The sequence below is a fragment of the Malurus melanocephalus genome, unplaced genomic scaffold (genome assembly GCF_030028575.1).
Source record: "Malurus melanocephalus ecotype Western Australia unplaced genomic scaffold, MMel_1.1 scaffold_180, whole genome shotgun sequence".
NCBI classification, from domain to species: Eukaryota; Metazoa; Chordata; class Aves; order Passeriformes; family Maluridae; genus Malurus; species Malurus melanocephalus.
Window position 1 is genome coordinate 475,070 of NW_026623412.1, and position 16,168 is coordinate 491,237.

Genomic DNA, 16,168 nt, shown 5'->3' on the forward strand with positions numbered 1-16,168 from the left:
TTTTTTTTTTCAAATCAGGAACAGCAGATGTTAAAGAAAGAAAACAACACCTTAATCAGGTGAAGGACTACAGATTTCTTGTCAATTGTGCACTACCAATCAGTACCAATTAGGACCAGGTTTATTGCTCTGATGCTGCTCCCCAAACCTCCTGCACAAGCTCCCAGCCTTTTGCCATGTTATGGAAGGTTCTGCAGGGATTGCAGCCAGAAAAGGCTTCCTCTGCTGTTACCTGAGAGCAGAGCAGAAGCAGCCCCAGTGCCCTGGTTTGCAGCACACTTCCAGCACACAAGTGCTCAATTAAAGCAATCCTCTCAGACAGTTATTGAGCATTATGGTGACTCAGGCATAGAAAATAGCTGATATCTCCATGCCTGTCCACAAGACTCACTGTGTTTTAATGTGCTTCCATTCCTCTGAAGGTGCCTTGCTGCTTACTTTTCAATTGCCGGGCCATGTACAACACTTGCATTTGAAACATGTTCCATGCTTAAACTTGCATGCCAGTCTCAAAATAATTGCATTTATGTAAATACCATAATGATCATTTACGGTTTATTCCCATTTACAAGGTAATAACCATATGCAGGATTAGAGTTCTAAGTATGCATCTAAGTCTAAGGGCAGAAGTGTTTRTAACAGATAAACTCCCCAGCTGAAGGACATGTTCCACCTAATAATGGTTTAAGAAGAAATGCCCCTAAGATGCTATTATGCTGAAAAAAATTATTTAAGATTAAAATTAAGTGATTGAAAGCATTAAACCATAAATATGGGTCAAAGACTAAGTGATAAGATGTTGTTTGAAATTTTAAAACATTAGTTGTCCCTTTCTTGTTCCTCATTACTGCTTCCAAGTCACTGGAGCAACCTCCCAGAGTGCATGATCAGCAGAGGACCGTGACACTGCAAAACTGTCACAGTGWCCTACTGGGACACAGGCAGGAAACTGGAGAGAAACAAGAAGGAGAAAAATGAATTAACAGAACATTTATTGCTCTACAAGTACATTATATTTCTTTCAATTTTAGCACTTTTTAGAGGTGTCTCACACTTATTCCTCTTGCATCTTTTTGACTGTGGGCTGCTTTTTTGTTTTTCTCCAGTTTGGTGGAAAGGAAAAATGAAGGCAGTTATCTGTTTCACAGGTAACTGAAAAGTATAAAATCTTTCATGCAATCACCTTTCACTACTTTCTAAAAATGGCCTCCAGACATCAAGGACAAGTTAGTGATAAAAGGAGATAACCAGTGCAGTTATCTGAAGCGACATCATTTTCTCATGTCCCTCTGTCCTAATGAAAGACCTCTCACTGCAGACCACGATGYAGTTGAAGACAAGTTGTGTCTTTCATTTTCTCTGAGAGTCTAACATCACTCTCCACAAGACAGTCACAATTCTCTCAGACCATCCCAAGATCAATACCCATGCCTTGATCAATGTCAACAAATGCCCTGCTGCTGCATGACCTGCCAGAGAAGCTGCTCCTTAGCCCAGTGCACGTGGACTCCAGATGSTGTGAGATCTCCTCGTGGGAATGCAAGGGCAGGCACAGAGGTTCAGAGTACACACCAACTTAACTGCATCAGAAAACTTGAGCTGATGAAACAATAAACTATTTCTTGGCATACTCTGACCCCTTGGATTACTGTCTGTGCCAGTGGATTTGTGCTCATGGATTGAAAAACAGCAYGTTTAGAGTTTGTCATCGACTGTACACTCTGCACAGCTGTCAGACAATAATCACAATTATTATCTTTTTATTCAGCATCCTGTTGCCTATTAAGCCATTTCCATCTCATCTCATCATTCTTCCCAATATTTTTCCTAGTACAATATTGAGTGATTTTCGGCTTTTGAAACAACATCAGTTTTTACAGTTTTCTGCTAATCAAAAAATCTGCTTCATGCTTTTGCCTATACTTTCTGTCAAAAATGCTGTCAACTAAGTGCTTGGGTAACTTTTTGCCCCTAGCATCTTGATACAAACAGGGAACAAGGTCATGGATAATTTTTAGGAGCAGTCATTTTATCCTGCTATTAGATGCTTGAGAGATGAGAATGCTTGAGATCCACGAGAAGGTTCCCACTGACTCATTTTGAAGTCAGAYCTGTGGCCCCTTTAGACCTTTATATCTTATTATATTCCAGTTAGCAGTAAAATCTTAAACAACTGCCAGTGTAAACTCCAGGTAAGCTGTCACTGMAGAAAAATCAGCATACAGTAAGGATTCGCTATATCTTATGAATGCATAGAGATGACAACAATTTCCACTGTGAGGTTTYCACTGCACAGTTAAACTGTATGAGCACCATACAGAGCTAAACACCATGGACATGAACAGTCATGTTGGAAAACCCCACCAGAGTTCCTGTATTGTTCTGGTGGCAGCAGAACCTGGCAGAGCTGGTGGGTCTAAGAGCACCCCACTGGTTCCTGTGCTGCTGCCTTCTTACCTGGTRTAAGTAGCTTTGCTGGTGATCTAGGAAAACCAACTGAATATTTATTTTGAGAATGTACAAGAAATTGTTGGATGCTGCTTGAAGAGCTCTGKTATGTTCCTCACTGCTTAATGAGGAGGAGGCTGGGAATTGCTTTATSTATAACTCAGGGGAACCTGTCAGCACCGACCTTTCATAACCTCAAACAGAAGTGAAGACACTGAAAAAAATTCTCACGGCTCCAGTGAGTCCATGTCCATTTTCCYTGTCACATCTAAGAGTTACTTCTCCACCCTTACTAGAGGCACATTTCTCTCTTAACTGCAGCTACTCAGCATTTGGAAGTAGCCCAGAGAGAACTCTTTTCCTCCCCTCCTCCAAACTTAACCCTTTGTTCTTATTTTCAGAATTGGGGAAATGATTCTTTGTGTACCACTAAACTATGATTATTTTTTAAGAATAGTTTGATCACTAATTTATCTCAGTGAAGTGGGAAGTCAGGAGAGAGCTTGCCATGAGCTYGTATCCATCACCTGGAGTGTGAACATACAGGTACTAATACACATGAACTGGTTTGTGCTCCTCATGCCCAAACTCTTCCACCCCCAAAACAGATTCGTTCAGAGACTTAAAAACCTAGCACAACAAAACCCCATACTCTCATCTTCAGTTTCACTAAATCAAGATTCTCTCAAACAACAAAAGAAAGAATGTCTTTCTCCCACTTAACTAGTAGCAAAACTAGTAGGAAAAAACGTAGCAGAGAATTTTTTTGAAAGTCATGCTTTTGGATAGAGTGTGAGGTCCCTGAGGTCAGCAAMCTAGATTCACCTTACAGTGGGCTACACAGCAAAGCCTGCACTAGGCCAAGCCACCAGGGTTTTCTCTGAACTACTTGCATACCCAGAAGCTAGAAGATAATATGGCAAAATGAGTATGTCAAGAAGCTGGGAGAGAAAATGGAGGATGGTTAATAAAAAGATTGGGAACTGGGCTGAGAGAAAGGGTAAAAAAAGAAAAACAAACAGTTCCTTGGCAAAGGACTAGCTGGAAGGACAAGCCTCACAACTGTGAGCAGCATAATGACCTTCTGTTTGTTTCTCTTCARTCAGGGAAATGGGACTAGGCTCACATTCATCATTTAACCAGAACTGCAGTACAGAACAAACCTGACTGAAACATACTTCCTTTTTTTTTTTTTTTTTCCCTTAGCTGGAGCAACTCTGCAAGGCTAATGATGGGGCCGAAGAGACTCGTTCTGACAGAAGACAACCTGGAGCAACAAAAAACTGGGTRTTTTGACAGCCCTGAAGTGTATGAAATAGAACAGACTGCTGGAGAGTAGTGGGAAAACAGAACTACATTAGACTTAATCATGTCCTCTACACTTTATTTAAAGTAAGATTTAATAATTTTTTTTAAGATTATCAAATTCTCAGAGGGAATGCATTTCTCTGTCTGTATTGCTACCAAAGAACTGTTAACTTGGAAGAAGAAAACACAGTACACAATGCTACATCCATCCTGCGTATCCACCAACGTAGACCTCTTTGTTGAAAGAAAATATCTGGTTACATTGCTTGTCTACTAAATGGAAATACCAAATGCTATTAGGGTTTGCACTTTCAGTTCAGAAGCGACTGGACTGTAAACAAGATTTTAACAGCTTCTCTTTTAAACAACTCACTTTAATTAATCTTCAGCCATTAACAATTAATTTAAAATGCCATTTACAAAATYGTAACTTTGCACAGTTATCAGCTGACTCACAAATAGCTATCTATGACTAGAAGTGTAACGATCTTCCTCTCTCTTTCTTGGAGCACACCAACCTCACAGCCAATTCCGTCTCCTTAATTAACCACACACTCATATTAGCATTTAAAATGAAATGGTGTGCTGTTAAAAAAAAAGGGTGAAGAGGAAAGTTAATACACAAATCATTCTGCTGCTGGTTAAAGAAGCAAGCATGAGGTTTTGATCAAATAACATCCTGCATAAGACAGAATTTAGCATCTCTTGCTCACACGAAGAAATACACTATGGCAGGAACACATGCAAGGCCATATGATTTCATTCCAGCTGCATGAACGATCTCATTTTGTCTTTATTTGTACATTTAAGAGGCTGACAACACCATCTGCATTTCACTCTATCCTCTGGTATGGTCTCATCTTCCCAGTAACAGACCTGGCTTTCTCTCCAGGGACCTATCTTTTGCATTTGCATCCAAATGGCTGACAAAGTGGGACATTACCAGCAAATATGCAGAGTWAACGTGAAATAATTCCATAGAACAATATATCACGTAAAAAAAGACAGGGCTAGAAGGAAAAAAACCTCAACCAAACCTGAATGCTTAACACAGCTGCCAAAACTCAGGCTCCCCGGCATCTGCAGCAGGACAGTCACAGGGGAGTTTTGGGAGTGCAGTATATAAAATTTTACGTATCTGTCAATAAGCGAGATGATCCAAATGCAAAGCCTAGCAGGCAGGATGCACGCAGGCAGATTTGTGACTACTCCTGACAGAATTTATTTCTGCTGAAGAATGCATGGCTTCGAACAAACATGCACACATTACATGGCAACAGCAGCAGTCTGCCAACTTCCTTCTCCTTAGACATGCTCCAAAGCACTCAGGGTCACCTGAGTTCCATGAAATCTGGGTTTTCMTGAGAACTGAATGATAGGGCTTGGGTCCCAAATTTGGATGAGAGATTCCTGGGAAACAGCAGAGTGAACTCTAATCATGAAGTAATTTTGCTTGAATGCCACCAGGAGATTTTTATTTTTTTTCCCCATGTAGGTGGGAAATAAATCCCAGGCTTGTTTAAACATGTCTCCTCCTCAGGCAGTCCAGTTACTCAACATTTGCCCAGGTTAGCACAGTGAGTACACAGTACCCCTTCACCCTGAGGAAGAAAACTGCCAGCAGTATCAGGAATAAATTACACAGTACAAGTCTAACTCCAGCAGCACAACCTACGCTGGGGCCAAAGRGGTTTCTGGAGTGCCCTGCTTCCATGAGCAGGAGAGCTCTGCTGAGAGCCCCCAGAAACCTGGAACCTCTGCTGTACTGCCAATGCCAGTCTGAATTTAACTGTTGTCAGACATCTATCATCCAGGACAGACAGTAAGTTGTCAAACATTAAGTTTTTGGTTTTAGCATTATGGGAAGCAGTGACCAGATGGCAGACAAAGGTTCAGAATGCCCTGTGGTATGTTTCAGAAAGAATAAATTCCAGAGAAATCAGAGGAAAGTCTCAGGATGTAGAGTAGTAGAGGAYAAGGAAACAGCACAGATGATTTTAGGACACCAAAGAGAAAAGGCTTTATGGTAAGAGAGAGTACATACTTTGCTTGTACTTGTCAAACTTTGTAAATCAAAATATTTCAATGCATGACCATATTCCTCTTTGCACAGTAATGCAAGGTACAGTGGCAAAAGTCACATAGCTATTACACAGCCTCATTCAATTTCCACCTTGCCTCCATGATATCCATCTCMAAGAATAATCTTCCCTGAGTAAAAGGCTGGAATAGTGGGACCGCTTTTATGCTAGTCAGTGATGAAAGATGTTAATTGATGCACAATGAGAAATGCCCATGGKACACTGAACTGAGAAGAAGAAAACTTCAGCTTCTGGCCTGTGAGACCCACAGGGCCAAGTGCCACACCTGGGCAAACCCAGCTCACTCTTTTTCAACAAATCCTTTTCTGTGCAGCTSTGGATTCCTATGGCCTTGGATTGAACAGGATGAGAGTGGCCCACACCTGCCCAAAAGACAACCATTTAGCCTTTTAATAAAAAATACTCCTTTTGCTAAATTTCAGAACTCCAGACCCTTTTTACCCTCCTCTCAGGCTTACATATTGCTTACATTTGGCATTTTGCTCCTTAGGACATGCACAAAAATTTCTTCCTTGGATCCCTCAGAGGGAGAAGCAGACTGCTCAGTGTCTCTCCTCTCTCTCTCTCTTGACTCAGGCCAGCTCTGAGAGTGAGATGTGAGGGACACAATCAGGGTTGCACAGATAGGAGTTTCATTTTCCTGTATTCAATTTTGCATGCTGCTGGACTGAGCATTCTGAAAAACTACAAGTTGCCATAAGGAAACTTCCACCCTGAAACAAGGAAGATCTATTTTTCAATTAATTAATTAACATGGAAGAAATTAAGACATCCCAAAATGGGYTCCCACATGGCATCTCCAAAAATAAGAAAAAAAAAAAAAAGCTGGAGCAGACTGGGGCTTTGGACTTTAGTCCTATGTAATAAAACAGTACTTGTTTTTATTGGTATTTTTTTCAAACTGCAACAAGATACAGCTCTGAATCTATTCTTGCTAAACAAAGGCAAACTGTATTCGTTTTTGTCAGACAAGCACTTTGAAATTCTCCAAGATAAACCACATATATAAATGAAGAATTATACTTGGCAATGAGTTTGGCACCAGACTTTAAATGTTTCATAGTTCTGGGCTGAGAAAATAAGCTGAGTAAAGTCTCTAGAACCTTTCCAGAGATGTACTTGGGGTGTTTGGATATACTTGACAGCACCATCTTCACGGGAGGAAAAAAGAGGAAATTGTTTATTCGAAATGTGAGAAAGGGTTTCACCGTGTGACATGCCTGACATTTAAGTGATAATAGTGTTGTGCATCTGCTCTTTTGGCTTTGGTCTGACACCTAGGCTCTGCCACAGTGCARCTTAGCACTGCCATGGCACAGCCTTGATGACTAAACCCAGAGATGTGACTTACCACCCATTTCAGGAACATATGGGCCACRGATCACTCAGCCTCTGCCACAGGCTCGGGAATGCACAGCATCTCAGGCAGAGACCCTGTGAGTTCCCCAGCTGCACAAGGTGGCTGTGCAGGCTGCACCATCCTTAGGGATGCCATTTGCATTACAGAAAATTGTGGCTAATTAGAAATAAACAGAAAMCCGCTTGATTTACAAAGAAATGTGTGATTTTGCCAGCTGATTTTTTTTCCACTCCAACTTAACATTCACAGAATACACTGATCATGCTAATGCTTTTGCTATATTCATTAATAAGGACAATTTACATTTATATAGCACCTCTCTTAGTTAAGAATTCCAAAGCTTTCAGCAAAATATACACAAAAAATTACTTCTATTTCACTGAATATAGTCATCGTTGGAATGAAAATCAACAATTGTGAAGCAGTGCAGGAGAACATTACACAACAGTTGTAAATAAGACACAAAGCAAACCCCCCAAAAACCCAAAGCAAAAAGCCCCTGAGATGCCAGATGCAAGAGGAGGTAAATGGGATAGTACACAAACAGCAGTGTGSAGCAGGTCTGTGTGCCCTGAGGAACAGTGTAAGGGGCTGCAAACGTACTTCATGATGATTGAAGCACCAGACCCCATACATGTGCAGCCCATTGCTTTCCTGCACACTGAGGGACATTCTCAGCTTAAACTGGGAATCTACTGTGAAAAAAACCAGGAATACTCAATGGATTCTGATGATGAGAAAAGGGAAAGTAAGTGTATGCAAATTGTGAACAGCTCTTTCCTGACCACTAAGCTYCATACTTTATAAATGGCCTCCCATTAAAATAAGGCATTAATTATGGTAATACATTATTCTGCAAAAACAACATAAAATAAAAATGAACTTCTTGTTTCAAACAATGAGTTCTAATTCTCAATCATAATGATACATAAATGCAATTTTCAGAGTGAAATCAAATAATCTATTCTCTCTGCATGCAAATCCTCCTTCCATTGCTAACCCCATTTCCTTTAGTCACTGATCAAGTCTCCACATACTATATTACAATTTGAGAGTCACGGGTGGGAGAAAAACCTGTCAGGGGAACCCCYSCATGCCAGGCTACAAAAGGCCTTGGATACAATCAATCACCTTACAGTGCCTTCTGATTCTAACATTCCAGTTTTTGTGAAGCATTTTTTGTCTTTGCAGTCGGAGGCAGCAGTGACCCTTCCCCGAGGAAAGTTTTGGGTAAGAGACCTCATAACCAAYAAYTGGGAAGGTCCCTGGGACCTCATCACTTGGGGRYGTGGGTATGCTTGTGTCTCCACAGATACYKGACCTYGCTGGGTGCCAGCACRGTGTGTGAGACCTGATTTGAAGCAGAACCAAYGCAGRAACGATGATGGCAYRGGTTAGAGTTCTTTTGAYGATCTTCACCATCCCCTCCATCGCCGCCTGGAGTTGTRGCGGGAAGGGARCGRCACTGATGCCTTYGCTGCCTCAAGGGAATATTTGGGTGACTCTAGCTCATGCTTTGAATCAATCATCTATGTGTGTGTYRCTTGCTACGCCTCGCTCTCCTTTTCAGACATGCTTGGTAGGAGTGCCATTGYAAAATGAGACATTAATACGGGCACTAGCGAATAGAACAAAGGGACAAGGGGAAACAAGGTTGACACCAAMCTACCCTAATGAACCACAGGAACTAGATTTACTGGGTTCTCTTCACACACTTGCTTGTGTGACCTTTAATATATCCCGTGCTTGGCACRGGRGAYGCTATGATGGCCCCAAACTGAATGTTTTGYCTTTGYAAGCTTGGTATGGTAATTTGTCCACCTGGTGCAATAAGAGCCTGGGTGTGGGGTTTCAGAACAACGCCGTGCCGYGACGGCTGCCTYCYGGAGTGTTTCTGTTATGTGGAGATMGRGCATGGGCAGGYCTCCCCTCCGACATGGTGGGAGGGCCTTGCACCTTTGGGCAATTAACAATGATGCTCCCTAATATCACATTGGCGCACAACATCAGGCGATCAACGCACCGGCAGCGCAGATCACTCTCGGGGTTCAAACCTGATTGTGTGGACAACCTGGAATTTTGGGGTCTTTGCACATGGGTGATGGCTTCTCTTYTTGCTCCRGTGGSTACAGCACACGCTTTGAGGCAGCTTGATAAGMTGGGCTGCTGGCTTGCTARGTATWCTAATGCCACTTTGGCAGCTATAGCAGGATTACTAGCTGATGTTAACTCYGTRCGTCATGCTACCTTGCAGAATCGAGCAGCTATYGATTTTTTGCTTTTAGCACATGGCCATGGATGTGAGGATTTTGAAGGTCTGTGTTGCATGAACTTATCAGACCATTCGAGATCAATTTTTGCAAACATACAAGAATTACAGGAYGGCCTGAGGATGCTACAAAAGAGTSATAGCTGGATTGATGGGCTGTTTGAYAAATGGGGTTTTTYAGGGTGGCTCAGGGATACACTGAAGATGGCTGGAGTCATCTTGCTTGTGATAGTGTTAATGTTGCTGTTGGTGCCGTGTTTGATGTCTTTTCTGCAAAGGGCCCTGCAGAGGACYGTGAATGCAGCATTTCTGGTTCAAAAACAAAAAAGGGGACCTGTAGAGGCCRAAAGCTGGCATTGTGACCTTGCAAGTCCTGAATCTAAAATTGGACCGATTACAGTGTACCCCTGAGACCTGGGAAACAGAAGGGAGTTTAACAGCCTGCATGGAGGAGTATGCTACCATAAAAACAATGCGACCTTGCCTGCCTCTGGGAAAGGCAGAGTGGAATGTTGAACCGATAAACAGATGCCCAAAAGACTGARGAAATAACCAACCAATCATATGCTGATGAGTAGAAAGGCGGMTGCCTTAGCCAATAGATATTTGCCACAAATGTATACAGTTGTTGCTAAATAGACAAAAGGGGCTCACCCCYGTAATAAAGTTAGTTGTAGTTGYTGTAGTTGTAGCTGTGGTATTTGTCTATCTGTGTCTGTTACTTCGTGTCGCTGTCCATTGCAACAGCGACAAAAACCCATCCATCTATAGTAAAATTAATGGTAAAACTTTGAGAGAAAGCATGTGTGTGCTAGCAAGAGCAAAGCATAAGTATTTACACCACCAGTGTGTGTTGATAACATGTTCAGCCTCATAAACACAAAATAACTGGTTTGGCTTATAAACGTACATTATAACCCTTTCCCATAATTTTGAGACAGACAAGGTAGTTTTCATACTTGACCCTTGGAAGCAGATTGTTTTCTTAATTAACACGTTATCAGAGATTTTTCTATCCTCATCTTTCTCCTTTCAATACTCTCCTTCTAGCACATAAAGATTTCCTTGCCTGAAGTTGCCACTTTATTCAACAACTGCTGGCTGAGACCTCACGACCCACTGCATAAATTCACATAGAATTATTCATGTTTGGCACATTTCTGCTGGTGAATAACAACACCATTTTGTCTCTCAAAGAAAAGAAAGATTTAAAAAAAAGAACAAAGGCAGCCTAATAAGAATCTCAGATTTCCTATTTTTCCTAATGTGGTTAAAAAACCTCTACAAGCCTGAGAAATTCAACAAAACAAAGTTGTGGACTGTTGGTTGTTCAGCACAGATGGAATAGCCTCTCAGCGTGACTTCTGATCATGGGCTCAGCTATAAGGTAACTTTTCCTGCCTGCTTGATGTTTTGGTTTTAGTTTTTCAATGAGTTATCATGTTATCATGCAATTACAGCTGAATCCACACTGAAATTCAGGATCCCAATACCAAATCCAAACTTGGTTGGGACTTAATCTTGTCCCCATAGCAAGTCAAGAGTTCATTCACTGTAGTCAAAGCTCCAAAACAATCAATCCACTAAAAGTAGCAGAATGAAAAARRCATTTCTTTTTTCTTCATGGAAAGACAATCTTCAAAAGTGATGACATATTAAAAATGTAAAGCTATAAAATCCTGTTAAAACTGAAATTATGAAGCAACTTTTATAACAATGTCTTAGTCCAGGTGAGGTGCATAKGTATATGTTCATATTTGAAAGATACACACACTTTAATTTAGACATCTTCATGAATTCAGTTTCTGATCCYTTTACTACATGCAACTTTTGTGTGACTTCAATGTTAATTGCCTCAAGACTTTTCCAGTAAAGTGAAACCCACTAGCTGGAAAAAAGCTGGGATCACYACCTCTTATTTCATTCAGTAGGGGAAGAGTTAATAATATGGAAGAAAAAGAAGCACTGTCATTATGTTTGGAAAGAACTCTACCATACTGTATTTAGGTGAAAAAGAGAGAGATACTTGGCCCGTTCCCCCTGCTATGAACTTAGATTTATGTCAGAAGCGTTTTGTTAGTATTTATAACAATGACTCAGTAGACATTTTTAAAGTACTACGATGCCACAAACTGGAAACACTCCTGTATCTGTGCTGACATATCTGTCCAAAATTAACGAGTGYGGTATTACACAGCGCATATTGAGGTTATGAGGAGACACCACAGATTACAATATGAACTCAAAGCATGCACAGTTCATTAAGTCCCCCACGTCTGTCCTCTGTCAGTTCTTCTTTTCACAGACTCATATGTCTTGCCCGCACATTTGTAGTTTGGTTTGAAAAAGCCAGCACTGATATACAAATGCCACAATMGTAATAATGTCTCACTTTTTTTGGCCCCACATGCCAGAAGCAACCATTTTTAGCATCATCATAATGGTGGGTACCACCAACTGAAAGGAATTTTTGTTTTCCCTTCAAACCCAGGAAAAACTTGACCATCTTTCTTTAATGCTGGAAGGTTGACAGTAAGGATTAAAAATAGTTCTTTCCTTCCCACTTAGTTATTGGAAAGGCTGTAAAAGGCAATCATTCTTATGAAGCCACACTTCACAGTCTGCATAAAAATGCCATGATTCCCAGTCYTCTCCACAAACTAATTGAAAGTGTGTAATATCACACAGCTGGGAAAATCTAAACCATAAACATATACATTATATCATGCTAGCATACAAAATCTGTTACTAACAGGCATTTGATGATCTGCTGGATCGAAAGGGATCTGAAAACTGAGATTGTTTTTGCTGCAGGGCAAGAACTTTTCCCAATTGAAAGAGGAAAAAWGCACTCTCTCAGCAGTGCAGGAATTGGACTTCTCTAATGATTTCTGTTTGACTGCTGTCTTGCTCAGATGCTCTGGGGTTACTGCTGCAGCAAATCTTGCTTTTGGGTTAGAGGAACTAGTCAGTAAATACAGGGGTTTGGGGCATTTGAACAGTCCCATGTCTGACCCCTTGCCTAGGCTCAGGTTTCCTCCCCACCATGTATCATTTTTTGTAATGCCATGGGGCAACATTACCTGTCACCAGAAGTCTGTGGATAGTGCTGCTTGTTTATTTTTGCATACAGTCCTTCCAAGTGCTCCCTCTCCATTGGTGCTGAAGAAGAATCCCGCAAATAAACAAAGGYTTCTCCCAGTGGTGGTGATGACGGTCTGTAGATGCTTGCTGGTGGATAAGCCTCTCTGAAGTGGTTCACTCTGGCATAATTTGGATCCACCTCATCATCATCAATGTCAGGTCCTCCAGGACCAGTAGAATAATCACTCAGGCCTCTCTGTTGCTTTTGCTGYAACTCCTGATGCTTTGCACCAATCCTAACCATGAAAAATAAAGAACAAATAAACAGTCAGATCTGCTTTAACAGTAACCATCACACAAATTTGAAACACCAATCCTGAACCCAACCATTTAGAGCTTACAGTACCAGGGAAACTGGTGCCAGATAAAACAGAATGGTACATGCAGCAATATTGTTCTTTATCTCTTTGGTCTGAATGACCAAGGTTGGTCACCATTCTGATAAAAAAAAAAATAATGGCAAATATAGTGTGTCCTTTCACAAGTGTGGATGCATGAACACACAGGTTCAATTCTACACCTACCTTCCACATTGCAGTTGAATATACATAACCCAATCCTGAAACTTTTTATCTAAATTAGCCAGTAGAATTGTTACTGAYCCTCACTTACTTGGCCCACCTAGATTTTCCTAAATGCATTAACTTGTGAAAAGTGGATTAAATGCAAACAAAAATGGAGAGATGGCTCATTTCTCTCACATCAAAGGACCACAATTAATTTGCTGATGATTTAAGTTTTAAAAAATTTTGTTTTGGCCACATAAATGTGAAAATCATGCCTTATTATACAGGAGAGAGGGACAAAGTAAACCAGCAAACAAATTAGTAGAAATTTGACAGAAATGAATTGGTACATRTAAGTGAATTAAAGACTGTTACTGGCAGTATTCCACTGTGATAAAGCCCTAAGTGGTATTACAAAATGCTGCTGCTAATCAGGGCCATTGTGTAATCTCTGTGGAATAGTAAAACATATTCAGGTAAATTTCAAGCTAAGATGATAGTCAATGATTCAACATTCCTCTTGGAGAAAAAAAATGTACAGCAAGAGTCTGGGAGCTCTTCTGTTAACTGCTCAGCTACTCTTCAGCACAGTGCAATTAAGTGCAGTGAGATGGATCTGCCAAAATGCTGACCATGGTATGCAATAAATAGCATTTACAGAAAATAGAGGAGCACAGAGGAAGAAACAAAAAACAGAAGAGATACAGAGATACAATGCCTGACAGAAGCCAACATTTGCTTTTGGCTGTAACTAGAAGTGTAACACTGGCATGGAAAGAACAGTATCTTTGTACCACAGAAGTGTAAGGGATAAGAGTCCAGCAGACATGGTTATCCCAGCACGGCTCAATGGCCTCAGGACTCTGCACATTGAAAAATGAAGGTGCTCTGGAGAAAGTCTTTAAAAGGCACTGAGAGAAATGTTCCCTAAAGAAAKAGATCAGCACACTGGGAGCTTTCATCTGACAGACAGGCTATTAAGTGAAGAATGGGATTCATATCACTTTTTTTGTTTCATTAGAATTATATCACCAAAATAAATGCTAACCCTTTAGAAATAATTTGTAGATAAAAAGGTTCACAAATAATTCCAAAGAGAACAACATGCCTTTCTACACATATACTTGAATTTATYAATATATATCACTCATGCTTTCCAGTTCCACATCTCCATTAACAGTGCTAGGACTTCTCTWGAAGTGATGCTGGTTTTCAACACTTACAAAGTAATCACTTTTTACAGCAGGATCACCCTGCACAGACAAATCAGTTGTTGTGGGGTGGTGGTTCCCACTATTCACTGTGCCTTCCCTCACTGAAGCAGATGACCTTTCTCCTCTCTGATACTGAAATCCTGTGTGCCCCGCCTTGGATACCAATGCAGCTTTGGGTGCTCAATGCCAAAAGGATAAAAAAGCACTGGAGAGTATCCAGAGGAGGGAAACCAAGATGATGAAAGGCCTTGAGGAAAGGGCAGCTGCAGTCACTTGGTTTGTTTAACCTGGGAAACTGTGGAGTGCTTCACCCTCAATTAGTGACCAAAAAACCCTAAGCACAGAATTCATTGCAGGAATATATGGAATGAGATACAGGTCCTACAGCACACATGGGTACATAAACACACAGTACACAGGCAGAAGAATGGGAGGACACTGAATTTCCAGGAATGGTCTGGTCCCATGGCAGTGCAGAAGGCATGGCACAGAGCCGAGATGAGTCACAGCAGCTTGTCAGAAAATGATGAGCCTTCATGTTCTCTGGACTAGTACATCACTGCTCTCTCAGGTATTTGAGAGCACTTGGAAAGCTAGAGGAGTGCAGCACAGCAGCATCACGCTAATCTTGCTTTCTTGTCTGACAGAAAGGGTAATTTGTCCTGCTATCAATACTGGTATATTCCGCACAACAAAAGCTGGAATTAGGTCACCACAATTTTCTTTTGTTCCTGTGAATAAGCCTGGCTTCTTCAGCTTCTCCTTCTGAATGCAATCTTCAATTGCTGCCGGTATTAAGTCAAATCTTCTCAAGACCAATTATTTCCATTCTATATTATATGGACCAGTCAATACCAGGCTATGTGAAATTGTTTATGATTAATGTTTCATCTTTTCAATACATCTATTATAATTGCATTAATTTTTCTTGTTTTCTTTTTACTCTTCCACACAAATCTATAAAATTTACTTGGTGATCTCTTTTCCATTTCAATCCAAATGTTCAAGTGTATGGAAACAAATCTTTCTTTCTATTTACCTGTCCTTCTATGCCTTCTCATATGTTTTTCACCATTGAAGTTTCTCACATTTTTGTGAAGTTTTATGTTTCCACACGTCTTTCAGCATCATGTTTTCCATAGCACATACCACTAAGTGCCCCACAAGTCTTTATTGAGAAAAAAAAAAAGAAAAAAAGTGTGCTGCTCCTTCCATAACTTCTTCAATGCTCTGCCAACTCTCCTAAGCAGGCTTCTCTATACCTCACCCAAGTAATTCACCATTTCTGCACCTTCCATTTGAAATTCTCCCTATATGAAATAGCAAAAGCTTTATTCCCATCCAAAAAAAACCCCAAACCCAAAAACAAAAACAAACCCCAAACTGCAACCAACCTAAAACCCAAAAARCCTTCCAAATTAACACAACTATAACTTCAAACAGGTCATTGAACAATTATTACAAGACAGTCCCCAACTTGCAGCACCAGGTGGGTTTGGTTAAACAACTGGTGCAAATTTGTGAAGAAAGATAAAATGCCCCTCAGCACTGTCATGCTGGCAGTGAAACCAGATTTGAGGAGAGGTACAGATCACCATCTGAACAGTTTAGTGTGACACTTCTGGATGAGGGAAAGRGAMAAGAAAAACTCACACAGAATAAAGGGAAGCTAGATATATTTCCTTTTGAGTATCCCATATGAATTCTTTTTCCTCTCTTCTGCCACCTGAACACTGTGCTCTCCAGTTAAACTGCTGCACAACTRCAGCAACTTCCCTTAGCTGTGTTTCTGTAAAAACAGAGTCTTGGCACACAGG

General features: G+C 40.8%; 1 protein-coding gene across 1 annotated transcript in view; it reads right to left on the reverse strand.

Annotated features, from left to right (window-relative positions):
* The window catches only part of PARD3B (par-3 family cell polarity regulator beta), a 391,507-nt gene that overhangs the window by 70,437 nt on the left and 304,902 nt on the right, over positions 1-16,168 (reverse strand). The window contains exon 20 of the mRNA XM_057372886.1: positions 12,571-12,867. Coding sequence (XP_057228869.1) covers positions 12,571-12,867 — 297 coding nt within the window. The remainder of the gene's footprint in view (positions 1-12,570; positions 12,868-16,168) is intronic.